This window comes from Canis lupus, chromosome 21 (genome assembly GCF_003254725.2).
Source record: "Canis lupus dingo isolate Sandy chromosome 21, ASM325472v2, whole genome shotgun sequence".
Lineage (NCBI taxonomy): Eukaryota > Metazoa > Chordata > Mammalia > Carnivora > Canidae > Canis > Canis lupus.
The window spans coordinates 51,077,821-51,094,977 of record NC_064263.1 but is presented as its reverse complement, the minus strand read 5'-3'; the positions used below and the strand labels follow the sequence as shown (position 1 = coordinate 51,094,977).

The window sequence follows — 17,157 nt, the reverse complement described above, 5'->3', positions numbered from 1 at the left end:
GTGTAGGTCATGATCTCAGGGTTGTGAGATCGAGCCCCATGTTGGGCTACAAACTGGGCATGGAGCCTGCTTATAATTCTCTCTCTCTCTTTTTTCCACCCTCCTCACCTCCCACTTTCTCTCTCTAAAAAAAAAAAATAATAATAATAAAAATAAAATAAAATAAAATAAAATAAAATAAAATAAAATAGGAAGATTCTCTTGAATTGTCTTGAGCCCAATATAATCACATTCCCTGGCTCCAGCCCCTTCGAAGTCAGGAATGGTGGATCAGGCCTCTTTCACATCTCATCTCCGACGCTTCTTTCATGGTCACATCACCTTCATGACCACAACCAGGAAAAGTTCTCTACTTTTAAGAACCCATATGATTATATTGGGCCTGAGAGACAACCCAGGATTAGCCGTCTTCATTCTTTTTGCAATGTCTGACTCCCGTTTGCCATGTAATATGTTCAGTGGTTCTAGGAATCGGGGTCTAAATGGCTTTGTGGGGCTGTTATTCTGAATACCAAAATGCCTCTGTATGAGTGTCGAGGAACCCAGGAAGAAAATACAGGTGATGCCTTGCTTGACACCGACTAAAGAATTCATCGTAGTAGATACGTCCTGTATCTTCAGTCAGAGAGGAAGAACCAAAAAATGAGGAATGAGAACTAACTGGCGTGGATTTCTTTCTCTCCTGTGAAAGTTTGGGCACAACACAGACTGACCACGAAAATCCGAACCGGACAACCTATTCCTATTTACGCATACTTGGGGACCTTAAAATGACGGTTTCATGACTCCTTGAAAAGTCGGTAAATGGTATGATGGGGAATCAAACCAGTAATCTCATCAGCAAATCAAAGAAGTCTTTAATATTCTGTGTTTTGTCACAGACGAACCACAAGTATAGGAACCTAGGGACAGTCAGACGGGCGTGCCCTCGCAGGGTTAGCCGTGTGTGGTCAACAGCCCAACGAGGGAGAACACACAGGTCAAACCGACTGGAAATACCCAACCACCGGGGTCTACTGGAATGTGACCTCATCGTACACGTGTTCCGAAGACACTTCTGAGAGGCTGCCGTCATCGTTTGGTAAGAAAACCACTACCTGTGGAGAGACCAGAGCATTAGATTCTTGTAGTCCGCGGTGGGGCGCGGGGGTGCCATCCCACACTCTGAGGAGCGAGATTTCTCTCAGCGCCTTCTTTCTGAGGCCTGATACCTGGTACCTGGTGGGTCTTGCTTTAACTCTCCTTTCCTCACACCTCTTCATCAGTGACAGAAATGACCTTCCTACCAGACAAAGGGACTCTGCAGTGTCTAGGGACAGTTCTTTGGCCGAGTGTGGTTGGCCATTTCCCTCCATCTCCACCTGTGCCACCTCCTTCAAAGATGATGAAGATTCATATGTGAGGGGGGCCTGGTGGCTCAGCGGTGGAGCACTCAGTGCATGACCCCGGGGTCCCGGGATCGAGTCCCCCATTGGCTCCGCAGGGAGCCTGCTTCTCCCTCTGCCTCCCTCCTTCTGCCTCTGCCTCTCTCTGTGTCTCTTATGAATGAATGAATGAATGAATGAATAAATAAATAGATAATCAATCTTAAAAAAGAAGATTTATATATGAAACAGCATTTTGCCCTTTCTCTTCCTAATCTGTCCCAAAAAAGAATAGAGGACACACACGCACACACACATACATACACAGACACACAGACACACACAGGCAGAGAGAGGGAGAAACCAAACAAGAACGACAACCTAGGGAGGCAGCGCGCTCACCTTGCTGACGGAGCAGGCGGCCCTGCAGGCAGAGACGGCGAGGGCCAAGGCGGTGCAGCCCCCCCCCAGGGAGAGGAGCAGCATCCCCGTCAGCAGCCCCTGCGAAACAGATGCGGATGGCCACACGTCGTGGAGGACAGCCACGCAGGTGCTGTCAGAGCAAACCACGGGGTGGAGGCTGTGGCCAAGCTCACACCTGGCGCCAGTTCATCTAGTCACCAACACGAGCCCCTCTCCACCTCGCAGGGAGTCCTGAATTTTCTCCCAATCTGAATATACTAAATAAACAGCTGGAAAGTGGGTTACTGGAATTCTCCCCCTCTAGGCACAGGCCCCGGAGTGTCAGGTGAGCCTGGTGCGGCCACGCTGACCTTTGTTGCTTGTTTGCCCAGCTGCTCCCCACCTGCCAGGACCGTGCGGCCCCCCGGCTTGGCCCATCTCCCTTGGGGCTTAGCCCCCTGACCCTCTGACCTCTCCCCAGTGGTCGGGCCTCCTGAGCGAGCGCACGCCTGCGCCCGGTCTCTCCAGCTGGCGTCCAGAGTCCCTCACCTGGGGCCCCCGGAGGGCCAGGCCCACCTGTTTCTTCTCAGGTAGCTTTTAAAATCATGAGACAAGTGCCCCTCAGAGAACTGAGCTCTTAGGGAATTTCCCGCTCACCTACCACACATTGGGGCCTTCAGACGTGAATCGTATCAAAAAGCTAACTTTTTTGCTCAGGGCTCCTGGAAAGACGCAAAGGCCTAGATCCCTTCACTTCAGGATGGTGTCCAGCATCTACATGACCCACGGGTGCGCTCAGGTCCACGCTGAGAGTTTACAGAGGAAAGTTCAGACAAAACCAGTGTAAGGGTTTCCGCTACGGGACCAGGCCGTACTCACCGTAAATACAGTTTCATAGGGAGACCTCCACATGGCGCTTTCATACATGGATATTTCTTCAGCAATTATCATACTTGTGCCAATGCCTGCTACGGTAGCACTGAGCGCGTTCATCCCCAGGCTGCCTTGGATCTGAAGAGGGAGGGAGGGAAGTTGTTGTAGACTCTTCTTCTTGTCTTCCTCCCGGGTGAGCCTCGCCAGTGAGGGGCACATTCAGGTCCTCCGAGTTGAATTTGGGAATTTACTTGGGGTCTTCTCCAGTCTGACAAAGAAGGGGGGGACCTGGCATAGTTGAGGCTTTGGCTGTAGCACAGGGAGCACGCTGAGCATGCAACACGCAGACACAGGGCTAAGCCCTGCACCCTTCCCAAGCGCCGTGCTTCTAAGGACGCCCTCCAACAGGCCCTTCCTCAGACAACCGGCAGGTCCTTTGCGCCTCAGCCTCGTAGCTGAGCAACTCCTTGTTCCACTAGACCTATCTGAGCCTCCAGAACGACACACTTACCAGACACTTAGTTACCTTTCTTCCAGCGGCGATGGACACCACTCCAGATATGAAGAACTGACCAAGGAGAGAGAGACGGCCCACTCAGGGCTTGCACCTGCACTTCCATCCTTCCAGCGTCCTCCTGGCTTCCCCCACTCCCCTGCCAAAATGGTCCACACCGTCCACCCGAGCTTAGGACCTAAACAGCAGTGCATGGCTTTTCGAGAGAGAAGGATGAAGTATCACAGACACCTGAAAAACTGCCAACACTGAAACAACCACGAATACTCACAGAGAGGGATCCCCACAGGTGATAGCCCGTTTTAGTGGTCATGGAGTGTCCACCTTCATAGTCACGTGGAAAAGGACTGGTTGTCACGCCCAGGCACAGCATTACCAGCCCAATCAGGATCTCAGCCACCTGGAGGGTGAAAGACATCATTGTGGGGCAGCTTCTCAGGAGGAAGGTTCTCTCGTAGACCAGGGCACATTGACTTCTTTCCCACCTCCAAGACCCCAAGCTTGAGAAGATCTCCCAGGAAAATAACAGTCTACTGATTACGTCTTTTTCCTTGTCCAATGTAGGACATTGACATTCGTCTAAAACAATTTTTTTCATGTAACTTCTACCTAAGTAGAGATAATTCTTTTTTATTCCAGTGGTGGACAGCTTCACAACATGTCTTTGCATTTCCTGAATCTGTAAGGTTAGTTTAGTTCGGGATGGCTCCATTTAGTCCACAACCATAGTCAATGATGTAGAGAATTGGGGTGTCATGAGGAAATCCTAGTCTCATCTCAGGAATGGTTCCTCTCCCCACAGACTGTGCTCTGATCTTGGGCCCACTCACCCCTAGGACCTGGGGCTGACCCTTTAGGAAGAGCAACAGACTCTTCTGCTGCTGGGAGGGCAAGACCCAGGTACTTGGTTCACGCAGTTGGGGTATATGCTCACTCTCAGGAAGATTTATTGTGTAGTCCCGGGCTGTCTCTGCCTCAAATGTCCCTTTGCTGCTGTCGACACCAGGAAAGAAAACACTTGTCAGCATAGATCCACATCGAAATGTCTACCTTGTTCAATAGCAAAATCCAGTGCAGCGAATTTTGTATCCTTGGGAAATGTATCATATTTTACTTCCATGTTTTGATTAGGGCATAATCCAGACTTTTCCCATACCTAGCCAAGCAGATAAATCTAGACTGAATTAAAGCTGCCTGTCCTCAGCAATGTGTACACAGTTATTGATCTTAGAGAGTCTAGCCCTGTCAGATTGAAACCCAATATTTACCTTTGTCCCTCATCTTCCCAAAGCAAAAGCAATTCCCATTTGTAGCAAAATTTCAAGCAAGATTTTTCCATTCACAAATTTCCTCTAACTCAACCTACAGAGAGCCCCATAGTCTGGGCACTTGTATGCCTCCCACCTAGATTCTTTCTCAGAGTCAAAGCATGGGGCTAAGATGAGAAAAGGTTTCTTCCTACCTTTGCATCTCCTTAGTACACGCAAGTGGGTTATTTTCCCTTCTGGCATGTGGTCTCTAATTTACGATATTCAAAGACGATGGTCTGCTCTGATGTACAGTATGTGAAGAAAACATTCTCCAGTGTCCTGGGTTGGCCATTTGTTTCCTGTGACTTATCTCATTCAACTTGCCAAATGAGTATCTGTGATGTTCTTAATCTTGGTAACATATCCTGAAGATAATAACCTAACTCCACTTCTCACACACTATAGACTGTACCAAAGTGCACACATGTTCTCAACACCGGCTCCTCCCCACAGTCTGTGAGTGCCAGACCCTCACCTATCTGGGCCCACACTATCCTGATTTTATGAATTTTTATAAATCAAAGCTTCGCTGAAGCCCTTTTTTAAATTAATGCTATTTTATGTTATCTTATATGACCAATGAAGTTGGCTTGATTACATACCATGTTAAACTATGCGATACACTTTCCATATTAAACTTTCTAGTTGTAGAGGAAATTTTTAGCATAATCTATGTGACTTTTCTGGACTCGTAGCCCATGGTACACTTACACCTCACTAAATAAGAGTGGTGGTGTCCTTCTGCCCAATTCTGTCCAATTCTAGCCAGATGCCCACAAAGGAGTATTTCCTAGTTATCCATGGCATACGTGCCTGTGAAGAAGAGTGGTCATTTACGCAGGTTGAATCTCTCACAGATTCATCCCTTCTGCCCCTTAGTTGGTCGTCTTACAGGCTGGCACACTGATTCTCAAATACATCAACTTTACACCAATATCCAGCAGTATCTCCTATATAAGAGTAAAAGTCCAAAGATGATGATGGCTATGTGTTGGATTAAATACTTAGTCGATTCTCCTAAAGCCACGTGGTCCATGTAGGCTGATTTCCAGTGGTATCCCCTCCCCTGAGGAAGTGCTCTTTCTACTGTCCTCATGTGGGCTAGCAAGTCCTTCCCAATATGATAAGGTGCCGTGGGGGGCATTTTTGTTTCTAGGCTATAGCCCACACAGCAATCCCATAAGAACCCAACTTTCTCAGGCAAGGTGTGTTGTTCTGAGTCTAATATTGACAAATGCCTCCACCTCAGTGTGAATCTTGTTATCACCATGCAGTCCCAGGGTTTTGTGCAGTCTCAGCCCAACTACAATAGGGCAATCACCTACAAATCCCTGGGGACTTGTGGGCCCAGGACTCACCTGGGCTCAGTGAACCTCCCACCTTTCCAAACCAGTGTTAGGGCTGGACCAACCCTTGTGGTTATCAGGACTGCGATATGCCCTGCAGCAGCAATCATTAGGAAAGACCTGGAAATTACACAGCACACTGGGGTCACGCAGCAAGGTCAAGGGTGGGAGAGAAGGAGAGAGCAGGGGCCTAGGGGTCTGTTTTTATTGGAAACGAGGGTGAGGACCTAGGGTTTGGGGGACTCTTTACTGGTGAATATAAAAGAGCAGGAATTTAGAATACTAGGAAGAGAAAAAAGCAAGTGGCCCAAATGATCAATGAGGGAAACCAAGACAGAGCTCTACCCCTAAGGAATCGGTGGCAGAGATAGCCTGGCTCTTCACCACGTGGCTGGCAGTGTGTTTATTCTAGATGGCTCTCTTGGAGGTGGTTGCCTCCTTGAAATGAATGTCTCTCAAAATCAAAGCTTAAGGTGTCAGACACTTGCGTTACCAAAAGCAAAGAACTGTCAGGGCTGACACTACGCCAGTGCATAAGAACTGTCCTCTGAGGGCAACTCTGGAGGCTCCATGCCTTTACCCATAGTGACAGGCTAAGTCACAAAATCTGAAGCTCAAAAATTTGCTTCCACTTAGGGGTCAGTCATGTGCCAAAACATTCCTTTCTACTCGGTAGTATTTAGAATTAGTAGTATGTCCCCTTATTGTCATATAAAGAAGCCATGTGAGTAACGATCTGCCAGGCTTCCCCTGTTATTTCTAGAAAGTATCTTAATTCTTACACACTGTTCTGTTGGGACTTCCTATCCCCTTGGTCACAGTTCTCTGCTACACAGACAGCTCTTTTTTTTTTAATTAATTAATTAATTAATTAATTAATTTGAGAGATAGAGAGAGAGGCAGAGGGAGAAGTAGGCTCCATGCAGGGAGCCCGACGAGGGACTTGATCCCGGGACCCCGGGGTCATGGCCTGGGCAGAAGGCAGACGCTCAACCGCTGAGCCACCCAGGGATCCCCTACACATATAGTTCTTCAGTAGTAGGTGATTTTGAGTAAATAAAAATCTTCTCGGGAGGTCATGGAGGCAGAAGGCTACCCAGAAAAAGCCAAACCTATCACCTCCTCTTGTTTTAGAGGTGAATCCTGAAGCAGGATCACTAACAATAACCGGGTAATGGGATCCTCAACTAATTTCTTATACCTTGTGCTCCCTGTCAGGCAGCTTTGGTCTGTCTTTCCCAAGTCCCACTCAGAACAAGGTGGGTGAGGAGTCATCCCGATGAGGAGAACCAAGGCAAGAGAAATGCAGGTAAAATTAAATTTCCTTACAACTTGTGGCCCACTGATAAATACCTGAGACACACGGACTGTGACCATTCCTCAAGGAACTCACAGCGGCCCTAATGTTAATGCTCTGCTAGAGACCTAACAAACAAAACCACAAAACCTTATCTTGACAACAGCCAGACCTCCAGGGGACCCTGGAGTCTTCTTTAACATCGGGAAATTCCTTTAGAGACTTCTGTTATCTTACTCCCTCCCAGCATAAAAATATATATAATATTTATATAAATATATATATATAATATAATCAGTTACACCTCACAGTTCCAGTGCCCCTCTTTCTGCCCACGGGTCCTGTCCTTGTGCTATAATAAAGGCATCTTTTTGCACCAAAACTGTCTCAAGAATCCTTTCTTGACCATTGCGCTCAGTGACTCCGCATCAGACCCACATCAGAACCACCATCCCGTTCCCATCATGTCTGCTCACTCTTTTTCTGTTCTTGCCTTTTTATCACAAAACTGTACCACTTCTCTTAAAAACTGATTAGTGGTTTCTAATAAAGCTGAACATGTGTTTTCTGAGACAAGTATCTGTTTCAAGAGAAGATTTTTGATAATGAAGAACATTTTGAATCTGGTCAAGTCAGGAACCTTTTCACAAAATGTGGAAAAGATAGAAAGCAGTTCTACTTCTTTTTTAATGCTGCCAAATCTCTTTGCAGTTGTATTGCCAAATCTACAATAGCCCCAAATTTTGCCCTTTTTAAAAAGTCGAGGTAAAGTTGACACACAATGTTGTATTACCTTCAGGAGTAGAGCGTAGTGATGAGACACATCTGCCTGTTGCAGAGGAAGGAGAATTCTTCCTCTGACCTTCAAAGCTGGGCTAGGAATTCAATTTACATGACATAGATGAACAGGAGGGGAAAAAAAACAGTTTCATCATGGGTGCAAGAGGTCCAACAACGAAATTGAGGCCCAAAGCAATGACCAAGGCAGGCAGTTTTTATATATTTAGACCAGGAGGTTATCCATTTGGGAGGTTATCCATTTGGTTATCCATTCCATAAATCCAGGAATTTACAGGAGAAAGAAAAGTATTTAGGAGCTTTAATGAGTAAGGAATTCTAAGCAGAATTTGGGCTGAGATAGTAGATTAGTAAAATGTAACAGGGTTTATTTCTACAGTTTTCTCACCTTTAAAGAAGGCCCTTTCTCAGGTGATAAGGGTGTCTCTTCACTTCTTAGGACAGGGAGGGTATTTTTCCATACGGGAGATTTGTTTCCTGCTTCCAGAGGGCGAGGAGGGTCTGAGTGTCTTGGCGACAACTGTTTACCAGGTTGTTTTGATTCAAAATAATCAGTGTGCCATTGTGGTTCATGTTGGGAGTGGCCTGCCCAAGCGTAGCTAGCCTGTCACTATCCGTGCTCCTCACACCCCATTGACCATACTCCTGACGCTGTGCCTTCCACTCCTGTGACTTGGCCAGAACTGGAAGCCCGTGCCTCCCACTCCCCTTCACGCGTGTTTCAATGTTACTTTGAATAAGCATAAGCCAGGATGCCAAGCACATCTGTTAAAGCAAATACAAGCTAAAAATAGAAGGATTAATTCGCCCCGTTGAAAATGAGAGAAAAGACTTCCCTTGCTCTCCCTTTCTTGGAATATTTACTTTAGAAAACTAGTAAGTTCTTCCTCTGCCTCACTGAAAGGTAGGTATGTCTTTTTGAGACAGGAAAACTAAAGGACTCGATAAAAATCTGCTTTTTGCTCCTTTTCCTGCTTCTATTCCTGCCAGGACCTGCACCTCCAGCCCTCTCTATAGCGCCTCACAATGTAACTAACGTGGGTTCCTTCTTGTAAGGGACAAGGAGCTGATGATTTCCCTAGATTGGATCATCTAAGGAAAGATCAGGTGAGAATGATCGGACAAAGCCGTCATACGTGTCCCAGACCACTGGCACCAGACATCTCGACGCCAAGACCCCTTGGCTCTGTGGGATGACCTGGCCCCTCACCTTTGTTCTAACCAGTTCCTGGATGCCTGAGAGGACACGTACACCAGACCTCCATCCTCAGTAAAACCCTCAGACCCTGAACCTCGTTCTCCTTTTCCTTCCAAGTCTCCCAGAGGCTCCGTCTATATCTGCTTTTTCTACGTTCTCCGTAAACTCTGCTCTCACTTCCTGCTGGCTCACATTTGATTTCGATCCTTCAAGAAACCAAGGACCTTCTTGGCTGGTCTTGCAGGATCTCCTCTGCGTCACTGTACCCAGTCTTCTAGCATCATCTTGGAAAGCTTAACCCAGGGGCACCTGGGCGGCTCAGACAGTTAAGACTCTGCCTTTGGCTCAGGTCATGATCCTGGGGTCCTGAGGTCCAGCCACCCATCCCTGCTCAGTGGGGAGTCTACTTCTCCCTGTCCCTCTGCCCCTACCCTCACCCCCTCATGCTACCTCTCCCTCTCCTTCCCTCTCTCTCTCTCTCAAATAAATAAATAAAATCTTAAAAAAAATAAAGAAAGGAGAGCTTAATATGTCTCTTGACAATTTTAAGACTCAGGAACGCCCTTCTCAAGGACCTGGGACCCTTTCTTTGGGATGGAGTCATCAAGACAGTGCCCCTATCTCCCAATTTCTGTGGTGGTAAGATCCAGCTCCACTAGGCAGCTCTCGCTAGGTTGCAAAACTGCCTCCTGATGGACAAGATGATGGCTGTGTCTGTCTTTGTATCTTGTATCTGAGAAACATTATTTGGGAAGATGTAAACATTGTTGTAGGGCCTACACTGTCATGGAAATGTGACATGACTTATGTGATTGACAGGAATTCAGGGGAAATTTATTAATCACATCACCTTCTGGTTTAATGCTTATTCAATGATGGAATGGTTTGTTTCTCTTTTTCCTTTGTGGAGAGATTTTCTGGGTTGGGAGCAGATTATGTTTTCTTTCTTTCTTTCTTTCTTTCTTTCTTTCTTTCTTTCTTTCTTCTTTCTTTCTCTTTTTTTTGTAAATTTATTTTTTATTGGTGTTCAATTCACCAACATCTAGCATAACACCCAGTGCTCATCCCGTCAAGTGCCCCCCTCAGTGCCCGTCACCCAGTCACCCCCACCCCCTGCCCACCTCCCCTTCCACTACCCCTAGTTCATTTCCCAGAGTTAGGAGTCTCTCATGTTCTGTCTCCCTTTCTGATATTTCCCACTCATTTTCTCTCCTTTCCCCTTTATTCCCTGTCACTATTTTTTATATTCCCCAAATGAATGAGACCATATAATGTTTGTCTTTCTCCGATTGACTATGTTTTCAATTGTATTTCCCCAACAAGTCATAGCTAATCCAGAAAAGAGATTTTTAGACAGCTAAACAGATAAAATCCTTTAGATACATGTTCCCAAGTATAATGGCAATTGACTTCAAGGCAGACCACTTGATAGCACATTCGTCCTTTTATATTTCAGCCTAAATTTATCTAGCCATGGGAATAGCCATCTGTGCTAGTCGTCTTTGTGTGAAGGAATAATAAAACATCTGGGATCTCTATGATAAGCAGATGGTTACAGTTTGGAGCAAGTTACTAAGCCAAACTTCCACAGTGACAAGGGAAGATGGAGGTTTTCCTATTGTTTACATTTCAAGGAGACAGCTCTGAGCTCTTAAAAAAATATTCCTGAGTTGTAATGCTGGCAAGAGATCTACTTAGCCAAAAACCTTTTACATACATATCAAAGGAATATGGGAAGGATTCACAAACACTAGGTTTCTCGAGGGCATGCTTTTAAAAAGAGGTGGGAGTGGGGAAGAGAGAAGTCTATTTCCATTTAGCAACAAGGAAAATTCTAAGTATTTTATTCACCATTACAATAGTCCTGAAGCCACAGAGTGGTGGCTTAGCAAGGGAAGTCTATTCCTTTAGGCAGAGAGGTAGCATCAGGAAGGCAGTCTTAGGGTAAAAGTTCGAGTACCTCAATTTTGCTCAGGGAATACTCGAGGCTATTTCAGAGAAATGTGGAACCTACAGATGACAACATCCTGCCACCATCTTAAAACTGTATCCACTTTCCTGGAATTTGTTGAGAAAATGGTCTGTTGATATCTGATTGTCTTAAAGATGCCATGCCCCAAATAAGCCTAATATTAGAAAAGGTGTCTATTTGGAATCAGAGTAAGTTTTTGATGGAGAGAATCTTCATCAAAAGATGAAGAGAATCTTCTAGTGACAATTTTCTAGGGGATGAGCAAAGGATTAAATCATCCATACATTGAAAAAGAGTAGAATTTACCTTGAATTATAGTTCTTGATTTATAACCTGAGAAGTATGTGCAGATGCCCTGAGGTATGGCTGCCTACATGGAGTTTTGCTTTTCCCAAGTGAAAGCAAACTTTTCACATACAGGACTGGCAATGGAAGTAGAGAAAGCTCTACCACTATGAAATAAATAGAATCTGAAGAAATGGGAAGCAAGAATAATTTTCTGGCTGGAAATCATTTATCAAAATCCAAGAGATAATCCTATTCAGAGCAGCTATGCGATCCTGAACAAGAGCTGTTTTATCCATGAAGTGTCTTTGCTAGTGGTCAGGGCTATTAAACAGGCTTATCTGACATATGTTCAACCTTCTTTGTTTCAGATCCTGTACAATTCATTACAACCAGATGTGGCTTCTTGTTTGGGGTTACTGAAGGAATCAGATTTTGTTGGTGGTGGGCAGGTTTTTAGGATCATGGTAACTTAAGGCTTCAATAGTCTGCATCAGTATTTCTTGCAAGGCATAATATAATAAGGACTTTTCTGGTAGATCAGACAAAACTGATATAAGCAATATAAACTCTAGAGCTGGGAGATCCAATGTCAGAAGGAAGACATACATCTGAAGGAAATCCATCTGAACCATGGAAAATGGTGATATCCCAGTTACAAAGAATATCTTGGCCTAATAAGACCTGACAGGGATAGAGTTGTTAAGGTTGTTCAGGGGCCTAAATGGCAGAAGTTGTTTAGGAAAGCAGCAAGGTCTATGGGTTTTAGGGAACTGTGCTAAATAAATCTCTGTATTCCAAGGATCTAGTGAAAAAATGGCAGGATTAAGAAGTAAATAATGTAGCTCGTTTGTCAACTAGATAAGTGGCAGTTTTTCCCAAATGTGGTAGGAAAAGTTCTCCATTCATGTTGAAAGGAAGGAAACAAAACATGCAACTACAAAGCCCTGTTGGGAGGAAAACTTTTCTCTACCCTCCAAGATTCTTCTCTCTGGTCTACAAATTAAATTGATGTGACACAGATTAATAGGAGAAAATCAAATGTAATTACATATGTACAGGAAATCCACAGACACATGGAAACTCCAAAGACAGTCAGACAGAATGAAGTACATATACCATTCTAAACTTTAGGAGAGGGGTATGGAGTCTCAGCTCCAAAGGTAAGGAAAGGCATTCACAGGAGGATGAGGAGTAAATGTTTGGTTAAAAAAAAAAAAAAAAAAAGTTTGCTGGGCCACACTGAAGCAATGAGACATAGAGGGATTTCAACAAACAGGCTGCTAAATTTCTCTGTGCCTACCAGCCCTGCCCATGGCACACTTACACCGCAGCTGTCTGCGCTGGGAGCTCTCTTCCTGGAGCAGCTCTCTAGCTAAATATTTTTAGGCAGTTAAGAATAAGTCAAAGTTACTTCCTTAGTGGTTTGAGCCTTACTTGTTTTCAGCTTCAAAGAGTCTGCATGCCAGAGTGGACGTCTTGAGGGAACTAGTTCTGAACCCCTACAGTTCCCATTAATCTGATTGATAAACAAAGACTGTCAGTTCTTAAGACTGTTGCTTGCCAGCTAAGGCAAAAACAACTGTTCTGCCAATGTCCTTACCACCATGATAAGCATCTTCACCTAGTGTATACCACTCGTCAGTGAGTTTATCTACTGTGCACCACCTCGCAGCTAGTATAGGGACCAAGGGTAGGCCGCCCCAAATACACCTCTCTGACATATTGTTTTATTTACGTATTTATTTATTTACTTATTTAGAGAGGCACAATGGTAAGGGGAGGGGAGAAGTAGAGAGAGAACCACAAGTAGGCCCCATGCCCAGCACAGAGCCCAACGTGGGGCTCAATCTCATGACCCTGAGATTATGACCTGAGCTGAAATCAAGAGTTGGATGCTTTAACCAACTGTGCCACCCAAGTGCCCCAACATATTATTTTAAACAAAAGTTACTTAAGAGTGTGTTAAAGAGGGGTACCTCACCAGACACCTCTCAGTTGCACCTGAAAGCAGGAAATAAATCTCCCATGTGAAAGGCACCCTCTCATACCAGGAAGGACGAGATGTCTTTATCACCAGAGATAGACAATTTGGAGCCAAGAGGGTGGTATAAACAAAACTTGTTACTTTTTACTAATTTACTACCCCAGCCCAAATTCTGTTTAGAATTCCTTACTAATTGAAGCTCGCAAAGTTAAGTTTTCTTTGTCCTGCCAATTCCTCACAGATTTATTGTCTGTTGGTCTAAAAAGTCTAAAAACTGCCTGCCTTGGTCTTTTCTTTGAGACTCAATTTTATTATGGGGCCTTCATGTACACGCGGTAAAACTCTGGACCTTTTCCCTCCTGTTGATCTGTCTCATGTGCATTCTTAGTCTAGCTGGAAGAACCCAAAGTGTAGAGGAAGAATTTTTCCTTCCTTATACTGATAAAACTGTAAGCCTATACATTCTGTTTGAAGTTAATCCTCTTTGTTACCTACTGTTCCCTCAGGATATCTGGCAGGTTGCTGTCCTGGCAGGTGAGACCAGTTGTATCCTATACTCTGCCTTTCCTCCTACCCTTGCTGGAAAGCTGCTACACGTCCAAACGTGTGCTCAGTGGTTTTTTTTTTTAATTCTTCCTTTATGTTTGTATTCTCAAAAAAAAAAAATTGAAGAAAATGTACTTTTCTGTACCAGGTCATCATCATTCTCTCCTGAAAACACCCCTATTTGCAGCCTTCAAATTGCCTTGATTTTAGTATTTAGAACTCCTCACAATTCAACATTGAAGTGTGTAAGATATGATTTCACTGTTCCCTTTTGTAGAACTTGACCAGAGGTTTCTAAATGTCAAGTTCATATTCTTTTCATTCTCTTGCAGTAATTCCACAATTGCCAAACACAATTATTAGAACAATCTTCTTCTACAACAAGAGTATTGAAAATATTGAGAAACTAATTCTTGAATTTGGCCTCCATCTTAGATGAAATATCTTAAATCAGCATAAGAATTCCAAACTAACCATTTTTGTACTTCGGAAGACCGTGAAAGGGAAAGCTGCACATTAGCTAACCAACGTAAGCACCCCTGAGATTCATACTTGTCTCAGGATGATCCCTGCAATGCTTATATTGGTTACCTAACAACTATGAGGCAAGTATCTTGGCCAGTTTTCTATTATTTTTATGGAAAAGGCTTAATGGTAATAGGAAATAAATAACTGAGATCTTTTTAAAAACACAGTCTAGAAGAATTCTTTGCAGCTTTAAACTTGCAATATTAAATCTGCAGCAAGATAGTAACATTAGTGCTCTCTATAAAATTGGAAATGTTTCAGAAAGGGGTTAGCTTTCTTAATTAATCCTCAATTAAAGAAATAATCTCTTCCTAAAATGTATCCCGTGTCGTACAAAATTTCAAAACCGTAGCTCAAAAGAGAGAATTTGGATAAGACCTGGAAATTGACCCGGGACCAAACTTATTTTCTAACACAAGTACATGGAGAAGATTTGCCCTATGTGTAGGACAGCAGGAGAGGGATTCATGCCTTGGCCCATAAATATCACTCCATTTCACCAGGGCCATAGGACGATAGCTCTGTAAGGCATCAGTGTTAGGTTCCATCACAGAGCTTTCCCTGGAAGCATTACACTGGGTTCCTTGGGGTACTATACATTGAGGTAGCTGGATATTTTTCCCATTTGTGCTAGATTTTTTTCTTCAAAACAGAGTTTCTCTGTTGTGTAAAGAAATAATTATTCAACACACTCACAGGCACCCTCTAGTCTCTACTTCCTCCAGATAAGGTGTTAAGATGGGTTAAGATGTGGACTCTCTCTGAGATAGCCTTTTATCTTTTATTTTGAAACATTCAGACCTTTATCACAACCTACAAATCTTGATTCCCCAAAGCCTGACACATATTTTCTTCCCTTTGTCTACCAGTTGTCCAAGGAGTCAGTAATGGGTTATGTGAGGGAAAATATCAGTAATAGAAAAATTCACATTCTGAGAATCAGAAACTAACTTGTCCACAAAAGAATCATGATGTGAAAATAATATAGGGAATATTCCTTATGGAAGTTACATTGTCTTAGGAATTCTCTGTTGATCCTTTAGAACTCCATTTTGGCCTCATCAACACCATAATCCTTTACAATCTTCTCAAAGTCCCCAATTATTCTTCTGGAGAAGAATCTATAGGTAAAGAATGCCCAATGAACCTGAGAGAGGAAATCATGGCTGGCAATGACCTGTCATTTGTCTCCGGTCTTATCTTTCCTGATGTTCTAGGGAGGCCATGTTATATTTTACTCCTCTTGGAGTTGAAAACAAGATCCTCTCCCAACCATGAAAATCTCTCTGCAAAAGTAAGAAGAAAAACATTTTGCATAACAGATGTTTCCAGCTGTTCATTCAAATTTCAGAAGAGAGCTTTGCTCTGAGGTTGATGAGCAGTATCCTTGGTCACTATAACACTAAACTGCCTTCCCAATTCTTTTCCTTAAGTAACATTATAATATACACCCGACCCGCGTCAATATAGCGTATTGAAACTGATCAAGAATTCATTGTCCCCACTCATTAATTCTATGTTATCAAGGTGCTCCTTTTATAAGGTGGGGAGTCAAGAGTAAAATAGACGTTAGTCCTGGTAATCAGCCATTCTTAGCTCTCCCGGACTACCAGGAGGGGTCCAACACAGTGCACTTGCCTTCTGTTACACTGGAGGGGAACGTATCATCTCTCTGGCTATTGGCGCATGACCGAGCACCCATAGCCCTCTCATTTTAATGAATTTCTGTATTGAACTAAGGCATCAAGCCCTATATTCTAATCTTCTGAGCCAGAAGCTGCTTTTGTTGTTTTGTTATATTTTCTTTGTGGGAAGGCACCTATATGAACCAAATTAATTCTTCGTACAAATTTCTACAAATTTCTATAATTGAGTTCATCACATGGGGATGATTTTCATTGACCATCTAGGGCCAATATTGCTGATCATCTAAAAAGCCTGCCTGCTAACATCCTCCCCACCAACACACATGTGTTAATATTACACTCTGGGGCATGAGCCAGACTCTTGTTCCACTTCTAAGTTTGTTACTATCACCTCTGAAATACTCTAATTCCATGCAGATTTTATTGTCTTCCAGACAGCAGCGTAGTCATTAACCCAGGAATTCCCATCAAGAAACTACGTGACCTGCTTTGCCATTAATAGGAATCTTAGGACTCAGACTACCTCTGCAGTGTCCACAGAGGCTCTCAGCGACTCCTCCCTTGCCAGTGTTAGGAAACAACCTGATCACAGTGTGTTCTTGAATATACCACTTCATATTATGAATGAGCTTTTCTTTTTTTAATTTTTATTTTTTTAATTATTTTTTTTAAATTGGAGTTCAATTTGCCAACATATAGCAGAACACCCAGTGCTCATCCCATCAAGTGCCCCCTTCGATGCTCGTCACTCAGTCACCCCAACCCCTGCCCACCTCCCCTTCCACTACCCCTTGTTCATTTCCCAGAGCTAGGAGTCTCTCCTGTTCTGTCTCCCTCACTGATATTTCCCACACATTTCCTCTCCTTTCTCCTTTATTCCCTTTCACTATTTTTATATTTCCCAAATGAATGGGACCATATAATGTTTGCCCTTCTCTGATTGACTTAGTTCACTCAGCATAATACCCTCCAGCTCCACTCACTCTCGCGCTGTTTGTGGGAATGTGAATGAGCTTTTTTGTGCTGCTTCCTCTCTGTTCAATTGTCTGAAATCAAATATTTCTACTCCTTCTTTGTGGAAGCAGTTGTAA

The 17,157-nt window shown here is 43.8% G+C and overlaps 1 protein-coding gene across 5 annotated transcripts; it reads right to left on the bottom strand.

Annotated features, from left to right (window-relative positions):
* Positions 1–834: 834 nt before the first annotated feature.
* Positions 835–4,834, bottom strand: LOC112667810 (membrane-spanning 4-domains subfamily A member 4A-like). 5 transcript variants are annotated; one of them, XM_025459862.3, is made up of 7 exons: positions 4,616–4,826; positions 3,984–4,146; positions 3,425–3,553; positions 3,151–3,207; positions 2,646–2,777; positions 1,767–1,865; positions 835–1,097 (listed from the first exon to the last, which is right to left on the bottom strand). In XM_025459862.3, exons 1-7 carry the CDS (start codon positions 4,621–4,623, stop codon positions 1,014–1,016), a joined length of 672 nt encoding a protein of 223 aa, XP_025315647.3. In that variant the 5' UTR covers positions 4,624–4,826; the 3' UTR covers positions 835–1,013. The 5 variants fall into 5 exon arrangements, 4 of the variants coding, with proteins under 4 accessions (XP_025315647.3, XP_025315648.3, XP_025315649.3 ...); XM_025459863.3 differs by having other exon boundaries at positions 3,984–4,143; positions 4,616–4,825; XM_025459864.3 differs by having other exon boundaries at positions 3,166–3,207; positions 4,616–4,824.
* Between the last annotated feature and the right edge of the window lie 12,323 nt (positions 4,835–17,157).

Excerpts from the sequence above, each read along its gene's own strand:
- LOC112667810 (XM_025459862.3), bottom strand. Across the intron at positions 3,554-3,983 it reads GTCAGCCCCAGGTCCTAGGG|GTGGCTGAGATCCTGATTGG; the intron begins GTGAGTGGGCCC and ends TTCACCCTCCAG. Across the intron at positions 1,098-1,766 it reads CCGCCTGCTCCGTCAGCAAG|GTAGTGGTTTTCTTACCAAA; the intron begins GTGAGCGCGCTG and ends GTCTCTCCACAG.